Genomic DNA, 19,406 nt, shown 5'->3' with positions numbered 1-19,406 from the left:
ATATTCACATATAAGTAGTGGCTTCATCCTAGCACTCATTCTCAAAATCTTACACATGACGCTTCCACCTTCCTCCCATCTTCCACTGTTTCTTCCATCTTCTGTCTTCTTCCTTGGTTGGGCCTCAGATTACTTAAATCCCATGTGTGTACATAATAGGTAATCCTGGTACTTATTGTTAACTTTTTTATATAACGCTTCTGTCACCTTCTGTCCTCTGTGTCCACCATCTTCTGTCTTCCTCACTGGCTGGGCCTCAGATGATGTATAATCTCCATGTATGTACATGGTGGTTCCTTTATCCCAGCACTCATTTTCAACATTTTACAGAAGACACTTCCACCTTCTTTCCATCTTCTACTGTGTCCACCATCTTTTGTCTTCCATTTTGGCTGGGGCTCAGATTAAGTAGCTGACCTGCATGCAAACAGTAGTTGCTTCTTTTTTGGCACATTCTCAACATCCAACAAATTACGCTGCCATCTTTTCCTCATCTTCTTCTGCGTTCAGGAGGTTCCTGGCCACCTTGGTTGGCTGAGCCAGGAGGATGTAACTCCAGCAGTTGCATGCATCAATTACTACACCATGGCACCTGAAACTTCTTGCCTCTGGAGAGAGATATGCATGAAAGGAGGCTGTAGGGAACTGGTCAGCTTGCCCATTGCTCAAGGAACCCTTAGTAACCCTAGGAACTCTGGTTAGGAAACACTGTATTGGAGCCTAGTTTCTGTATAAAATGATACATTTTAGATGTACCTGGGTGCAGCCAAATTTGTTCATGGTCTAAGCAGACTTTGCATCCTTCTCCGTTTACATTTTAAGGGTTAGGTTTAATTACAGTTTCATATGGACATAGCCATATTTGCTCATTCCGTTATCATATTTTGCTTCTTTTTCCCAATGCGAGTCTGATTTTGCCCATTGCCCATAGAGAAGGTAGTTGGATGTTCAGGGACTCTCTGACCCCTCTCAGGAGTTCTACTTTAAATGGCATACCCCCGTAGCGTAGGCGAGGGGTTAATAACAAGAGCGGGGTGCTGGGAGGCAGTTATTTGCAGTAGCAAGATATGCTGTAAAGTGACATCATTTTTTTATGATATGAACCTGTCATTATGGAGTAATCCACCTAGTAACCTGTAAAATAAATCATTGTACATTATTATTACAGGCATCATACCCTGGAGGATTGCTTACAATCTTCTAATCCCCCTGCCAATGTCCCGCCCTAGAGTGGAGCTGTAGAAAGTGGCCCCGGGGTCCCTCAGCCTTCCATTATTAGGTATACATAGATGTATTGTACAGCTGAAAAATAGGCCTGTTCAACTCATCCTAACAAGCGTTTATCCTCATCCAGTAGCAGATATAGCCAACAATTAGCCCCTGGTCAGAAATGGGGCCCCTGTGGGAGCATCTGTTAGCTGAGGAGGGTCCGGGCCCTTTGCACTTTGCACCTTTGCCCGCCTCTATCCTCATCCATTTCGATGGTTCTAATTTCAGTGCTGTTCCGTTCATATGGGTGACATTTTGTACTATGGATATAGTAGTGGTTCATATTAAGGTTTTTTCCTCCCCTGTGGCTGACAAGCCAGACCCCGATGGACGACGCACAATCACTCCTCTTTCATTCATTACTGATAAATTGAGTCTGACGGTTCTGTCAGGAAATCCCTTTCACGGCCGCCATGTTGAATTGTGTCAGGGGCCCACCTATCACTTACAGCCTGAGTGTGACCAGGGGCCACTTGGGGGTTGTCAGCACCATCAACACTTAACCCGGCTGCCCCGGCCTTCTGAATAATAGATGAAACGCTGAGCCGAGGCCTGATTTATGCCTGTGGATGCTGCGGAGGGAAAAGCCTAGCTTCTTCCATGGTTGCCAGGGTAACCATTCCCTATTTCCTGGTTCTCTCAGTCTCTATAATCCCATCTGTATTGTTGGGCCTCTGCTGAGGAATCTGCATGTTGTCCGCCTGGTACACATGTGCCCAGTGGGCAAAATCCGACACTCATGATGTGCTGGCCTCACACTTGGGGTAAAAATACCATTTTACCCCAAGCGTCAGGCCGGCACATCATGCCGTGAACTGCTCAGGGAAGACTTACCTGCAATGTATGGACTCCATTGACATCTGAAGGTCAACTTACAAACCTTGTCCAAAAAAAGAGCTGTGAACGTATTTGAAAGCTGACATTTGTACACCGATATTTGGTTGAGCTTTATAAGGGGGGTTATGTCATAATGCAGTCCCAGCAAAAAGTTGCCCGAGAAGGAGCGGAAAACTTTGGCCACTATCATGGCGGTTGTGAAATGTCATATTGCACGCCTTTATCACTTAGAGCTGCGTAACATGTTGACGCAATATAAACCCTGTTTATTAATTATATTATGATTATGATTAATAATTTTAGTAATAATGTTCATCTAAGACTACCCTGTCCTCGGGGTGACAGAACTACTGTGTGATTTCATTGCAGAACCAACTGCATTGTTACCTTCTGAAGTACTTTTGTATTTAAGATTAGCATTTAAGTATTGGAAAACTCGATTGAAAGTTTGCATATAGTCAAATTTTTACAATTTTGTTCAAAAAATGTTTTTCCTTGTATATTGATGTTGGGTCTGTACTCTCTCTTCACACAGGTGGAAAGTCTCAATGCATCCAAAGACGTCACCTCAGTCCCTAAGTGCCACATGTCCTCAACCACCAGCCACGCAGGCCTTGGGCACAATGGAGAAGTGGAGTCTGTCAATGCCCAGCTGAAGCCTGAGACACCGGAGAGGGTGAGCTCAGAGCAGAGTCCGCATGAGAGGAAGAAGTGTGAATACGAACCGGAAGATCTCCGAGAAGGGGACACCATGCTGGAGAATGGACGCTGTAACTTGAGTGATGGGTCGGACCCTCAGGACGTGGATGATGATGTGCTCATGCTGTCTGCCCCGAAGAAGAGAGGTCGCCGGAGCTTTTTGGATAACACAGAGAAAAGTAGGTGTTGGGAATGACTTGTGGGTCTGTTGGGGGTTACACAGCTGGGCATTCACTTATCACTATAACCAGGGCTGGATTTGTACTTTTTTTTTCTTTGTAGTCCAGCTAGCTTGTGTTTATAGGACAAATATGGAAGCTTAGTCATGGTGATAGTGGAAGGTCAATGTTGGGAGCCATGATTTTGGGCAGAACAGCCTAATGCTAAGCATTTTTATATATAATATACATAATAATATTAATATTAAAGCTACAATAACAGTATAGATGCTTCACCTATTGGCCATGTTGCCCTAGGCCTAGGTGGCCTTGTTTGAAATCCGACCCTGATTATAACACAACCTTTCTCAACCTTTTTAACTAAAAAGGAACCCTTAAAAAAATGTTTAGGTCATGGGGGATCCCTGCTAAGATAAAAAATGCCAGTTTAGATCAATGATTAGTCAATGCAGAATGTCCCATACTGGTCCTAATTCAATTTTCATGGTCATGTAAAAAGATCATTAGCGACGTGCTTGTGGGCCTGCTAAGTGCCCTCAGACCCTGAACTTTGCAGGCCAGTCAGCCACAGCTCAAGGAACCCATGGGAAGGAAGGAAGGAACCTTGCACAGGATCCACAGAACCTTGGCTCCTAAAATATTAAATTGGGTAAATTGTGCCTGGCATTAATGACCTTCCAATTGCCTGCCTGTCCCTTCTCATCACATATGAACACCTACCTACCTGTACATCCTAATAAAAAAAAAAATGAATGGCCGTGTACAACATCACACAATATGGCGTACAAACTTTGACATGACACATAATGGTGGTGAATATTTTATTGCTTCCAATCAACTTGAATGTTTTCCTAGCCACCAGATATGGTGCATGTGATGAGGTTATGAGTGAGGAAGTCAGTAGTAGGTCATTGGAGGAGCGAAGAGAGCGGCTGGGGAGTATTTTTTTTACCAGGTCAGAAAGGTAAGTGGGACAAGAACTGTGGAGGAATTTGAAAGCAAAGCACAGGAGCTTGGATTTGATTGTAAGGGGAAATGGAAGCCAATGAAGAGAACTACAAAGAGAGGCAGCAGAAGAGGAGAAGTGGGAAGGATTGATGAGTCTGACTGCAGCATACATAATAGATTGTTGAGGAGAGAATCGGGTTAGTGGAATACCAGGGAGGAGGAGGTTACAGCAGCCAAGACGAGAGATGATAAGAGCGTGAAAATGTATGTAAATGTAAAGGGGCATTTTCCCCATCAACCCCAAAGATTTACATTTAGCAGGGGGTTCCCTGAGCTTTGAAATTTTTTTATTATGGAGTAAAAAATTTAAGTAAGGCTGATTTATTGTGTCATTTGAGTAACATCTTAGGGTTTGCTTAGAGGTAGCTAATGCCATTTCCAAGATGGCAGCTGAAGGTCTCATCTGGGCTTTTGGATATCTTCACAAAGGCGTTTTTGCAGGTAAATAACAAAAAAATTAAAAAGTGCACATGTAATCCTCTGGGATGTAATGAAATGAATAGTCTAGTAACAGGTTCTTCACCATAGAGGCTATCAAGATAAACTTTCTATAAGTCAACAATGGTGTAAGGAATGTATTCCCATCAGAGTGGACATGCTTCATGATAAACTTTCCTAGAGAGGGGAAGGAGGTGAGGTCACATGGTCCATTGGCCAAACAGAGAAAATGCCATTGCTGAAAGATCTGTCTGCGGCTTGTTCCAAAAAATCAATGCCGAAAAGAAGTGACAGGAATGCTTGATGACGGCTATGGTTTTTTGGCCCATGTCCCACCTGGCTCCTGGCCATTTATCTATGAAGCAATGCCCTTTGCAGAGGACCTCTTGTGTTCAGCATGTAAGAAGTTCATTTCACAGACACATCAGTTCACATTTGTTCCTGTTGGCTGACCTCTGTCCTGTTTCCAACCCCTCTTTCTAAGAAACAAAAGTTGCAGCAGACAGGAAACCCACTTTTACCCAAAATAAGCCGCTTGCTTGTGCAAGGTTTACAGTGAGCTTGTGAAATACCTGAAAACATTAATGGCCTTTGCACTTTTATTTTATATCTTTATATATGAATAAAAATTTATAAAGGAAACAGGCTTGACTGGTTTTAATAATGGTAACCTATACATGAGTGGAGGACACCTAGACACAGACCAAGCAGGTTTGCCCTGCACTTTTATTCAGCAAGGCAATGAAGAGATGCAGAACAAAGCAGGAGTGCATTGCACATACAGACAAAACATCTGCTTGTTCCAGGCACTAACTAAACACAGGTAAGTTCATAATTAACAGGGTGCATGTAGACAGGAAGTGGCTGAAACAGGCCAAGTCTGTTCTCCTCTGTGAACCTCCACCCCCATGTTATGAATAAAAGAGGGAAGGGGTTATGTAGTCCAAATCAGGGGCCACTATCTCAGGGTGACAATGCTCCTCCTTCATAGATACAATACAGTGTTGTCATCTTGGAACCAGTCTGGCAGAATCTCCAGGTGAAAATAAAGGAAAACTTGCCTAAAAATAAAAAACTAATGCAGCCACCATATCTAAGAACTGGTAAGCAGCAATTTTTACAACTTTTTTACAATACAATTTTTACATGTTTGTTCTTGGGTTTAGATACATTTTACATTCACCTATGAAATATCAGGTAAGACCCTCTGTTTTCCTGAATGCTATTTTGTATGCAATCACCAGGGTGCTGGACTTGTTCCTACTCCATGATGCACCCCCACCAGTTTGATTCATAGACCCAAGACCTAGTAGATCCATAGACCCGATGGATCCTCAGATCTGCTTCATCATCAGATCTAAAAAGTGACAGGTGATGTTATACATGAACCATAGATCACTTCTGGGTGTGCTTACCAAGGTCAACTTTTGTTTATAAAGCTTAAATCTTAAAAAAACTTGTAACTGCCTAAAATTATTATCTTGAGTTGATAAAATATTTTTAAACCCAAAAACTAAAATGGAATATATTTATCCTCACCTGGTTATCTGGTCAGTACACATTGTTTGTCTTAGGGTGGCTACACTCACTGCTCTGTATCTGTGGAGCAAGGAATGTAACTACCCTTGGGCTGCAGCACCTTTTGAAAGGGTTTTAGATGGGCAGGTAGATTTAGATAGCTATCACATTACTAAACATCACTGTAGAGTAAAAAATGCTTTTAAGCAGGCACAATAGTTTTTGTTCCAAAAACAACTGGCCATAAGCAGCACCCCCATCCCTCACTCCTCAATGAGATCAGTTCCCACTCAAACCACTCAAAAAGTTGAGCTGATGTTTTTTTCTGTCTCCCAGGTACGAGCCAAGATAGTCATTTTATCTGGAAGCATTTAGATTTAAAAAATCTTGTTAAAGTAGTAAACATTTCATATTACCCATTAAGCTGACCTTGTCATCAGTTTACATGAAATTTCCATTTGTCTTTTTAGGTAAAGAAGAAAAGGAAGAAGAAGAAGGATCAGAGGATTCCCCAACATCTGAGGTGAGGGTTCTAAATATTTTAAACAAAGGACATTGCTTGAATATGAAATGATGAGATGTAATGTGTTATTTTCTGACCTTGCTGTATGAGCGGCTAAGATATAACCCCAGTAGCCACCACCCTCAAAAAACGACGTGCCCTTGCCCCTTCACTACACCTCCATTTCATTGGTGGATTATAGGATTGTGGTGTCCATTTTCTATACAAATACTGCCTCATGGAGTCAGAAAAGGAGAATAATTTAGGTAAAGCCCTTGGCCAGGTTAACATCTGCTCAGGTATGACGTATTTATAAAGTGGCCACATTCAGAAGTTGTTAGTATGGGGACCCTGAAAACACCAAGCTGTGACCACACTGATATTAGAATTATGCCTTGTTTCTTGGCTGGTTAACATATAAACTACACTTACTGCATATTTATTCAGAGTATATATTACATGTACAGTGCGCCCATTTACATTGGCCGTCATTTAACTGCATTTTAGGAGTTCTGACTACAGATTGCCATGCCGTAGCATAAATTGTTTTTTTGGCATACTTACAGCTAAAGTTTAATCTTCTGTATGTTTATATTACTTTCCCTGGTTCTTCCATTCCTTCCCATCAACATGCAGATAAAAATCTTCGTCCCATTGACATCATCAATGGGCTTTTGTGCAATGCAACTTAGGGAGATCATGGCTGGTTGGAGGGTTGGCATGGTTCATCACATCTAGACTCTAGAACAGCCTTTCCTAAACTTTTTTAACACTGGGGAAACCCTTGAATAATTTTAAATGGTCAAATCATCTAGATCAGCTATTCTGAACCTTTTTACCATGGAACCTTTTTACCTTTTTACCCTAAAAAAGGTTTTTGATTGTCAGGGAACCCCTGGTATAGTTATATGGTACAGCCCACATTAATTTAGCATGGAGATCATTGGGAGGAATGGTTCCTATGTTGGTGGCCATTGGGAAGAATGTCACGCTTACAGATAACCAAAAAGACATTGGTGTCACCTAAACTGACCTGAGAGGCACAGATTGCTTAGGGAACCCCTACCAACTTCTGGAGGAACCCTGGTTGAGACACAGTTTTAGAGAACAATAGAGCACCCTGCTTCAGTACCCCACTCAAAAATCCTCAGCCTTCATGCAAGCAGTAGACTGTGCTGGGAAAATATTGAATTGCCTTAATTAGTAATTGTCAGTCTGGAGGAGGGGGCATTTCTAGGTTGGCTCCAGTTGTATGAAGACCACCCTAGGTAATGCCCACATGTGATGCTGAGCCTCTATATTTGAAAGAATTGAAATCTAATGTATGAAAGGGGTTGGCTAGGGACAGTCAGGTTGGCAGGGGAAAGGGCTAGTTGATGCAGGACATCCTGATGAGAGCTCTTTATGGCTTTCCAGTTTCAATTGCACATTTTGAGAATCTCACAGTCATCAATTCAATAATAGTAAACCATTTCAGTACACGTATACAAGATTTAGAGTAAGGCTGGAGGTCAACTTTAAGCAGGCAGTGTTGCAGTTTCTTGGCTACAGCCAGTATTTAATAAAGATCTGTATTTCATACTCCCGAACTGGAGCTAGGGGTGGTTAAAACGAACTTAAATGCTCACTTATTAAAGAAAATATAGGTCCATGGAGCTGACACTGCCAAAGTGCCCCGATAAGCTTTCTGTGATCTACATACAAACCATAAGCTTTTGTAGTTGCGCCTTGGCTTTCCTCCTTCTGCCTTTGTACCTTCGGATGGGCCAGTAGGAGTGTCCATGACATTTGGTTGACCTCAGCTATAGGTGCTCTGGTCTATATTTGCAAAAAGGTCACCCTGTGTTTAGGGAAGGTAATAATCAATGATTAGTAGGCACCTGAGGTTGGTTACTTTGAATCGGGGAAGGGAGACACTTTACAAGTTGAGCACACAGATTTCCTTCAAAGAAACATATAATATAATATCAATATGTCAATCATAACAAATATGTAGACCAGGAGTTCTGACTTCCCTGTCTGAATACTTATTACAAGTATGTGACTCTGATAAGGTAGAAATCTGTGTGCTCAACTTGTAAAGTGTCTCCCTTCCCCGATTCAAAGTAACCAACCTCAGGTGGTTAAACATATAATATAATATCAATATGTCAATCATAACAAATATGTAGACCAGGAGTTCTGACTTCCCTGTCTGAATACTTATTACAAGTATGTGACTCTGATAAGGTAGAAATCACAAGGCAGGAGGAGTTCAATGATGGCAAAAGCCTACCAAAAGCTACTTGAACTTCATTAGTTCTTGGTGTTTAGGGTTTGAGGGTAAACTGGCACATATTTATGGAGGGAAGACCTATTGTGTATACATTTTTAGATATCTGTAAAATAATTTCACTGGAGTATTTTTTTTTTACCTTGGCCAAAAACCATTGATAAAATAGTGAGCCTGGTGAAATCCCAAATATCAGTTTTGGTTTTTTAGTAGAAGGTGTGAGTATGGGGGTTGAGTTTGCTATGACTGGTTCAGGGTATGTGGCACTGATTGTATGTTACATCCCATTGAGCAGGGATATCGGCGCCGTCTACGTGGAGGCTTGGGCTGGGAGTCGGGACTGCGTCAACGGCCAATGCCAAGGCTTCCATTCCAGGCCGGAGACCCTTATTACATCAGCAAGAGGAAGAGGGATGAGTGGCTGGCCAGGTGGAAGAGGGAGGTAAGGAGGCCATCCACATTTCCTTTGCAGTCCTTGCCAGTATTTTGTAGTCTCTAAAATATACCTTTTCCTAAAATTTTAAAATTTCCATTGGTGGCTTTAGGGGGGGGGGGGGGGGGGTTGTGTGTGATTTTCCCCCCACCCCGTATGATTTTGATTTTAATGTTTCTCCTTATGGCTAATTACTTAGACCTTCTGACCCCCCAAAAATTGTATTAATGGACAATTAAACTGTCTAAAAGTGTGTGGACACCTGATTATCACACCTACTTTGTGGCCAAAGGTTGGTGGATACCCCTTGTTTGGGATGACCCCTAATTGTTCCAGCATGACTGTACCCCAGTACACAAAACCAACTCACAAATACATATTATGATGTGTCTGGAGTGGAGGAAATTGGGTGGCCTTCACAGGACCTTGACCTCATTTTCTTGGCACTTTGTATATGAAACCGAGCACTGATTGTTAGCCATGAAAGATCAATAACTGACGTCACAAATGCTAATTAAGTATATTAAGCATAGAACCCCACAGACATCCTCCAAAATCTCATGGAAAGCATTTCTAGAGGAGTCACACCTGTTGAAATCTTCAATTCGGTTGGCTTCTATTTAATGTCAATGGTTGTAGTTTGTAGGCAGTGTCAAGAGTTTTACAGGCCCCTACTATAGTAGTAAAACATTTAAAGGTGAAGTTTAAAGAAAAACAAGACATTGTAAGTCTACTCTCCATGTAACCATGCAAGAAGGGGTTGAAATTATAAACTACTCAATTTATCTTTAGTGAGTGAATAACATAAAACATATTGCTGTGATTTCCTTGTTTCTCCAGTCATCTGGTGGTCCGGATTCTCATTTGCTGACACTAAACCAATTTTAATCTGGTTCATGATCCTCCAGGATACTTCACATGGCCAACCATTCGGTTGCTGGTGGTGTGTAGATTGTGTGCCCTTGCCATGCCTCCCATTGACCTACACATGAGCATAGTTACACGGGCAGTACTGTTGGTTGTGGTTTTACCCGAATTTCCTCTCTTCCTTAAGTTAAGTTCCATGAACACTAATTAATTATCTTCAAGAAATGCTGGGGCAACTAGTCTAGGAATCAGTGGTGGCGTCCTCATGGGGTTTGCCTTTTTTATTGCACTCCTACATGTCCTCATTTTTTAGAGTTTTGAAGCTGCTGCACCTCATCAAGTGATCCAAGCTTCTAGGAAAGTATTTTGACACATCCCTATTGCTTAATGTCCAGGGTCCAGCTTTAAATACATTGCCCTCATGTTCCCTCTGACTGACCTTGTCTTACCTCTGTTCTGCCTCCCTGATATTGCTCTCCTTCTCTATCCTCCATTGACGTTGCCCTGCTTCTTTACCTCCAAATGACCTTGTCCTGTCTCATGTTGCCCTTTTTGCCTCCAAACTTACCTTAATCGGCCTCTGGTTTGTCCTACTGACATTCCTTACCTCTATATAGCTCCTCTGATATTACTCTGCCTTGGCTCCATAATGCCCAGCTGATTCTGCCCTATCTATTTATTGCTCCGTTGACAATGCTCTTCCTCTGTAATACCCCATTGACATGTAGGCTGCAAAAGATACGAGACTCTCTCTATGGCAGTCCATGACCAAGCTGGGCTCCTTATCAGCCAGTCTTTCTGAACCAACTCTTTCAAATGGTAGGGATGATTAAGTCACATGATTTCCATACCTGGAATTACAGAATTATTAATGGCTGAATAAAGCAACATGGCTGAAGAAAAGTTAAGTGCACCTGGTAAAAAATGAACTTGTAGCTTTCCCCTATATCATACCAAGCCATAGCTGCAAGCATTTTGTCTGGCATCCCTACAACTGAAAGGTCCAAAAATTGTGACTTGCCTTTTATATTGATACAGAAATATTATATTGAATCCCTCTGCTAGGCACGAATTGCTTACAAATAATGCATGATTTATGAGCATAAATTATAGCTGAAGTAGTTTTAATATTTGCTTTAGGTCCCTCAGAGATTTCCAGTTAGTTTTGCTTTTCATGCTCCATCAGTTTATGTAATGTCATGAGGCTTTTGAATGCTGGATTGTGCTTTGGAAACCTTTACATGAACTTTGGAAAAGCAGTAATTAAAACAAATTTATATCAACGTGATATGTTTAGTATTTATGGCCAGCCAAACTTGTTTCAACCAGCATCGTGATTTTAACATCATCCATCGATTGCTGATAGAATAAGAACATGAATTCCTGGTGGTATATATAGGTAGTTTTGGTGGCACATGCAATAGTTTTCCCAGGAGGTTTAACAACCTGCCTGACCTTGAGCTTTATGTGCCACCAGTGCCAAACCTAGATGGACACCCCACCAAATGAGTTCAAGTGCTTCCAATGAAGGGAGGACAATTTTGAGCAGCTTTTCTCAACCTTTTTATCATTGGAGAACCCTTGAAATAATTTTCAGGTCCCAGGGAAACTTAGCCAATATTTATAATATGCCCATTTTATGGTACTTTAGCCTGGCGGTCAATGGGAAGAAAGGCATTGTTGTCCAGAATGCCATCCTTACAGATATCCTAATAGATCAATGGTGTCATTGGTAACTGACCTGATCGCTCATTGCTCAAGGAACCCCTAGCAACGTCTGGAGGAACCCTGGTTGAGGAACACTGGTTTAGACAGGTGCCCTTCCAACCTTGTGGTAACAGTTGAGTAAAACCCTTTTCTGTTCCAACATGACCGTACCCCTGTGTACAAAGCCAACTCCTTAAAAACATAATGAAATGGGTCTGGTGTGGAGGATCTTGGGTGGCCTGCACAGAACCTTCACCTCAACCCTACTGACCACCTTGGGGATGATTTGCAATGCCAATGGTGTTGGTTCTCCTTCTTTGTCCCTGGCAAACCAGGGCCAGGCATTAGGCTTGCCGGCATCAAGGCAGCGAACTGGGAAATCGGGAATCCAAATGCTGCTGGCTCGGGAAAGGATAAACCAGGTCCGTACCCCAACATCAGTACCTGATCTTACAAATGTACTTTTGGATGACTGGTAACAAATTCAAGGGGATCAGTGGAGGCAACTCCATAAATAACACCCATGGTTTTGGAATAGGAAGTCTAACAAGCCTAAATATGTGTGATGGTCAGGTATCTATGAACTTTGGGCTGTATAATGTATGTATGGGCCATGTGACCTCATGAAATTCTTTTTATCCCTCCTTTGACTTTCCTTCATGCAGGAAATACATAGCAGGCTTTGTAATATTAAGGTGATTGTTGCCCCAGCCCGTCATTACCCAATTTCTTTCTACATAACGTTGATACCACATAAAATTCAGGAGCTGGAACTGTTCTTGCTGATGTGATCAGTGGCCATATAAATATTCTGTGCACCTCCAGGCCTTCTCCTTCCTTGTCATTAATTTATGCTGCTGCTGCAGTTGGATTTAGTGTCAGTGGGTTGTCAGCGGGGTGGTAATTGCTGTTTAACCCCTTCCTTCCTCCAGAGGCGATCCGCTCTCTCTCCTTTCCAGTAGGCATGAGAGCCCAGCCTGGGATCCCCTGCGTACAATGAATTGGTGATGCAGACACAGTGCCGGCGTCTCCCTGGCAACCAAGGCCGGGCACCAGGCTTGCCGGCATCAAGGTGGCTTTTTATAGAACAGAGAAGTGCCAATCACGCCTTGGCGGCGGGAATCCAATCGCTGCTGGCTTGGGAACGGATAATAGGCAATTCTGTTTTTACTGCATGATTCTTGGGTAAAACAAGTGGTGATTTGACACATTTTTTAGGATTATGTAAAATGAACCTGTGTTTTTCCCATGCAGGGCATTTTAATGCCACCTTCCTCAACTGTTTATGCTTCATTACTTCCGTTCACTTAGGGAAGTGAAGAACCATACCTGGGTTATTTTGTCTTCGGCTCCTCACCTGGAGCTGGATCCAGACAATGACCTGGGCGTCTGCCCGAGGATGGGGAAGTTACCATCCCTCACCCTTGTAAGGGCACCCTTGTATGAAGATATATTAGGGAGGGGTGCAGAATTAATTTTAGTGATGCCCCCACCTACAAAACCAACTCTGACCCCACCACCACCGCTGATTGCATCAGTACAGGATTCCTCTATACCTGCCGAAGAATGGGGTGCCCCTATGATGATGTTGTCTTCAAAAGCAAAAGCTAGATTTCCTTATATGGGTCAAGGGTCTTTTTTTTGGGGGGGGGTCCCCGATTGAGCTACAGGTTTGTATTGTATAGAGCAGCCTTTCTCGACCTTAACAGCTTTGAAATAACTTTCAGATCTTATGGAACCTTTTTTATAAACGATACATCCATAGGATATTACCATGGTGGTCACAATGCCTCTTACAATGCTGGCCATTGGGAAGAATGACACCCAAAAAGATCATCGGTGTCACTTAAACTGACCTGAGAGATCCAAATTGATCAAGGAACCTGTGGAGGAACTCTGGTGGTGAAGCATTGGTATGGAAGGACATTGATAGAACCCAACACTGGCTGCAATGGAAAAATATTTTAAGTGGGCAGCCACTACTATATGCAATGGAATAGAGGTTATCAGCATTATTCCCTTATGGTGAACTAACACTTAGATGTATTGGTAAGGAGGGCCTGAAAGGGAGCCTGAGCTTTGCCTATGATTCTGACTGATGCCAGGATGCCTGGATCCACCCTAGAGGAGAGCTCGTACAGTTCATGTAGATCTGTAAAGCTAAATTGATTAGGAAGTCGATGAGAAAAAAAAATGTTGAGTTCATCAATATCAATTTATTCTATAGGTAGATAATGGAGCAATTGTGCAACAATTGGATACTTGTTGATCGCCAATGGTCAGTTCATTGTCCATTGCAGTATTAAGCGAATAAATCAGGGAAATTCACATTGTGTTTGTCTAGAATAGGTTTCAGGTGTGCTCAGCATGACTTTGGGCCACTTCTCTTTTCATGCCAGACCCCTTCTTTCTCTCCAATGACCCTCTATCTTTTTATACACAGAGTTAACTTCCAGAGGTGCTAATAATTGCACCAAATTTCCATCCAATCTCTGAAGAGTTATAATGAAATTAATTGGGCCCCTGTCCTGTATGAATTCCTATTGGCCCGTCTGACCGGTAGTTTTCTCAGGAAGGTCCCTATACCTCCCTATGTGCTGTTTTGTATATTGAAAGTGTTGCTACTGCACATTTTAGGTGATTTCAAACATTTACTAGTGCAAGTATCTTGTGAATATCCACACACGCACACTTGCTGCCTCCAGGCTAATACTGGCCATCATGATCACAGAGATGGAGAAATTTTAAAAAAATAAAGTGGACCTGTGTTCTCAGATCAAGAAGAGACATAAAGAAAATGAATGTATGATCACTAATCTTGGGGGGCACCACACCACAAATCCTTAACCCCCCCCCCGACTATCCTAGTCCAATAATAAGACCTAGAAGGGGGTCAAACATAAATAAATAGCTAGTCTTAATGGCAGCTTCACCCTTTCCTATTCAGGCTTTATTGCTGCTTATGGTTCATTATCACTTGGTATTTAATAAATGCTCACACATTGCAATGCACTTTGGTTGGCAGTCTATTCATTTGAATGGGGTTCCAAAGGCAGCACAATGCACACAAACATAATAAATGCTGTATTTTGTAATATATAGCATAGTACTGCGTGCCTAAGGGAGCCATTAACAATGATAAGCAACCCAGCACTCAATCGTATGTGCAATGTATTGATGTATTTGCACATGTCCCTTTAACACATGCTATCCACATGTTAACACAACACACTAATACTCGAGTTCTTAAAGTGGTTTAACAATCTGCACTGTGTTTTAGGGAGGACAGGAGGGAGTAGTAGGCCAATTGCCTATATTTGTTTCCCGAAGCTCCTCAGAGGATGCCCACCTGGCCCATCAACACCCCACTTTCATATATACACAATACAATATATATATTATGCCTTAGGGAATCTGTCTAATGCAAATTTCTTTATCACATATGTATCTAATGTGCATAGTTTTTGATTGGTCTATGAGATATTCAGGTGTGAATATTCACACCCCCGAGGATCTGATTATCATGTCTGCCTGCGTAATAAAAGTTTAAAGTGATCACGCAGTTGAATTTTTCAGTGAAAGGGTTAAGAAATCCTGAGGCCTGGAGACAGAAATTCATGGACAGATCTATCCAGACCTGGAACAGCTGCGGCGTGTCCGTCCAATCTAGATCGATGGCCCGGGGCTCCCCTTGGGCAACAAGAGTCAATATCCTAACGCATCCCGCAACATACTCTGGGGCCTTGTTAGCATGTCGGCAGCGGTTATCTGAATCCTGTCCATTGGGGCTTGTTAATAGGCGGTCGGGGAGGGGTCCGGATCCCCCCTTCTTTCTCCAACCAAGCCCCTGTGCACAGCACCGTCTCAAGTTGCTGAGCAGGAATCCGTGTCACACACTCAGAGCTGAACATGTGTGCAACACACGTCGGCTCCGGCCTGGGAAAGAGATGATTGGTTTGTCCTGGTCCATTCAACTGGAAGAGGAGACTGGGTATCACTGCACCGCCATTCAGCAGCATCTCATTCATCGGCGACAAGTGGGTGAAAGAGCTGAGATTAGAGGCTATCAAAGCGCCCCCTCCTCGCTGACACTGTGTAACACGAGGATAATTGGCAGCGTGCACACCCCTCTGCAGACCGAGGTAAACAATGGCAGATTTAAAAGACACAAATGTATGCAGCTTTATATTGATTATTATGTCAATGGGTTTTAGTACCTTAATCTAACCTGGTATCAGTGTGAGAGGAAGGAGCAGCACAAGGAGCCAATTGGGTCATGTGCTGACAAGGAGCCTGTTGATAGAGGGAGGGAACAGAGAGATCAGCTCATCCATCACTGTGCTATTTTTTCTTGCACTGTACAGTCAAAGGGAAGTGGGTGGGGGGGGGGGGGGGGGTGTGAGCTCAGTGTTGAATGATGCTGGTCATCAAACTGAGGACATCTAGTGGAAGAAAGTAGGAACTGCAGGAAACTTTCTGCATGAAAGCTGAATATTAGAGAAAGTGTTGGTTTTGTTGTTTTTGAATTTTCTGGTTTTTATTTCAAGAGTATTGTGTGAATACTTTCCAGAGGGTTTATGGCCACAACCTCAAAAATATGTGTAGATGGCAGATGTCAATGCTCATGTGGGCCCTCAGGATTTTAATAGATGTGTAGCCAAATTTGTATTTGTTATGAATGGAGAGTGGAAAGATTGTGACCCTTACCAGTTTTTAATTGCTGTCTTTATCAGGAGATTCGGAGATTCACCCTTCTGTCTTGTCGACCATTGTCGTTAAAGAGTAAGGCCAAAATGTTACCAGAGCAGGAAGTGACGATAAATCTTCCTCTGGGGACACCTGTTTCTGTGTTACATCATCAGTCGACTTGTTGCTTCGGGCAAATCTATTGGTGTCATCACTGTGAAGATAAATGTAGAACGTGACCTCTAGGTTGCATGTAGATCTTGTAGTGTACCATAGGCAGCTTTCCGGCATTATCAGGTATCTGGCAGTCCATTGTATGGGACAATGGTGCGGGCCAGATCACATTATGGACCCAGACGGTTCCCCTGTCTGTTCATTGAGCTCTGGATGGAATGTCAATTAGAGAGAGGCAGTCTACATGTAAGCAGCAGCAGCTGGATTTTGTGATATATGCCTAAAATCTTTTGTGATAGAAAGACCCCCACATTTACGGTATGGTCCCAGTCTTCCGGGCATTCTTGACCCAAAAGTCTTTATCAGGAGATGTAAGACTTGGGGTGGAATGAAGTACTCTGACAACAACTCCAGATTAAGTGTGGGTATTGCAGCGATGTCATGAATGCACTGTATGACCCCTTACAGATCATCAGATGGAGTTCTCCACTTTGATAGAGACACCATAGGCCACACTGGAGATCGGTGGTGGTCATTTCAAATGCTTTAATTGCCAAAAAAAAATGGCCAACTTTCACACTATCTGCATGGTGTTTGTATGTTCACAAGTTTGCATTGGCTTCTTCCCACATCCCAAAAAACATACTGGTAAAAGGGGAATTTTGTAAAATTGCCAGGTGATCTTTCATGGACATTTTCAGTAACACTAGAATAAACAAGCATTGGTGAGTTCTATGGGGAGGATAAGCTGGAAGCTCCCTGCTGCATCCTCCCCCATAGAGAATGGCAGTGGTTGTTTAGGGATCTGCCAAGGGGGGGCAGTGCTGTACACTTTTCCACCCCGAAACAATCACATTTGTTAAACTTTGGTGAGAGCTATCCAATGTGCGTACCTAGCTTGGCCCCTCGTGACCAAAATTATTATTATTAATAATAATAAACAGGATTTATTTAGCGCCAACATATTACGCAGCGCTGTACATTAACTAGGGATTTCAAATGACAGACAGAGACAGACAGTGATATAGGAGGAGAGGACCCTGCCACGAAGAGCTTACAATCTAGTAGGTGGGGGAAAAATCTCCCTGTCCACCTCTCAGCAGTCGTTTCTGGCAGGGTTCCCTGGGCCGAGTGTGGACAGTGTACAGCGCTATGTCATACGTCAGCGCTATATAAGACATTTGCTCAAGCATTTTTCAGCAGTGGGCCATAAATGCCCCTTTTGGAAACCCTTGTTGACCTTCTGGCTGTGTGTACGGCATATCAGGATATCAGAGCAGCACGGAATAGAGAATCCGTACTGAACAGGCTAATCAGATCCGTTCACATCAACTTCCCCAGGTCCACAAATAGGGGAATGCGGAACCTATCCGTGAGTCGGTAATATGGCGCACGGTGATAAATGGTGAGGAAATGCAGGACAATAACCGATTCAGTTCCCCTGTCTCTCCATCGCCTCCCCTCTGCCAATCCTCGGCTGTTGCCAGGCAGATCAGGACATTGGCGGCTCAGGGGTGGGTAGGTGGCGTCTCCGCTGCACGTCAGCCGTGTGCTGAAAACAAATAAAAAGCCTTCCCCGGCCCCCGACAGCTTTCCTACAACAGTCCCCAATTTAAATGGAAAAAAACATTTTTTGATTAAACGTAAGCTATAAAACACAGCGAATATTAAATGCGTGATAAGATCGCCAGCATGCGACCAGTGTGTAGGGGCAGTGTTCATTCTGTGTGTGTGCAATTAAAGAGAACCTGTCACAGACAGACTTATGCAAAGACCTAAATAATTAGTAAAAGTACACCGGTCTGGAAAGTGCCCAGCTTGCTGTGGCTTCCATATTTTGGACAGAATGGTTGTGAGGTTGCGGTGTGGATACCACTTTTCTATGCCCCTGAACTGCTCCCTCTAGTGGAAAATTAATGGGGGTGAAAGTGAGCTGTAAAGTTCCACCAGCTGTTGCCCATTGCAAAGGTCAGGGGTGGGGGTGGCAGAGCGGCTGGCAAGGTGCCACCAGGAGCCACATTAGGTCGACTGATCACAAGGCAAGTCCTAACCTAGTTTTAAAGTCTCTTACCTGGAACAAGCAGGCAGCCAATAAAGTCAGTCACGTTTTGGATCAGTGATCCGATTGTTGAACAGCCAGCATTTTTGGAGAGGTCATTAATGGTAACCTACTTGTTTTATAAGTACAGAGCGCTGCTGTTTCATATTGTTATGCACACTGAGAAGCTGGGAGGTCAGACCATAGACACAGCACCAAATACCAATATTCAAGTCACCCTGAAAGCAAGAACAAAGTGTGGATGTGGTCCTACAGAAATGGAGAAATGACCAATAGATCTGTCCCCCTATGTATGCCACCTGAGCTGTGCCACTGCGCGCCTGTGCTGCGCTGCATAATAGGTTGGATATAGGTAATAATAATTCCCATGTTTTGGGGGGATCAGAGGTTCTCTGGAAACACCCCTGAAAGTCCAGATAGTAACTGCTCCATGCTCCAGATATCACCTCTGCTTCTGCTAGTGCAGGGGACGATTAGATTGTCAGTACAGCACTATGGTATATGTCAGAGCTATATACAAATATAATAATTGTGTGTGACTGTGGGGGGACATTAGAGTGTCAGCTCCTCTGTACAGAGACTTATAGGGCTGGCTCAGTGATCTCTGTACAGCATTGCGGTATATGTCAGAGCTATAAAAATGTATAATAATAGTGTGTGATAGTGGGGGACATTAGAGTGTCAGCTCCTCTGTACAGAGACTGATAGGACTGGCTCAGTGTTCTCTGTACAGCACTGCGGTATATGTCAGAGCTATA

The 19,406-nt window shown here is 43.0% G+C and overlaps 1 protein-coding gene across 6 annotated transcripts in view; it reads left to right on the top strand.

Annotated features, from left to right (window-relative positions):
- The window catches only part of DNMT3A (DNA methyltransferase 3 alpha), a 124,322-nt gene that overhangs the window by 59,920 nt on the left and 44,996 nt on the right, over nt 1-19,406 (top strand). For 4 of the 6 annotated variants that reach the window (XM_072407304.1, XM_072407302.1, XM_072407303.1 and 1 more), the window contains 3 exons: nt 2,642-2,984; nt 6,419-6,471; nt 9,018-9,164. In XM_072407304.1, coding sequence (XP_072263405.1) covers nt 2,642-2,984; nt 6,419-6,471; nt 9,018-9,164 — 543 coding nt within the window. Of the gene's footprint in view, nt 1-2,641; nt 2,985-6,418; nt 6,472-9,017; nt 9,165-13,458; nt 15,872-19,406 lie in introns of those variants that run through there. The other 2 variants (XM_072407306.1, XM_072407308.1) reach the window with 2 other exon arrangements.

Source organism: Pyxicephalus adspersus, chromosome 4 (assembly GCF_032062135.1).
Source record: "Pyxicephalus adspersus chromosome 4, UCB_Pads_2.0, whole genome shotgun sequence".
Taxonomy (NCBI): Eukaryota; Metazoa; Chordata; class Amphibia; order Anura; family Pyxicephalidae; genus Pyxicephalus; species Pyxicephalus adspersus.
Note: the sequence above shows the minus strand (reverse complement) of the source record. Positions and strands in the feature narration are given on the sequence as shown.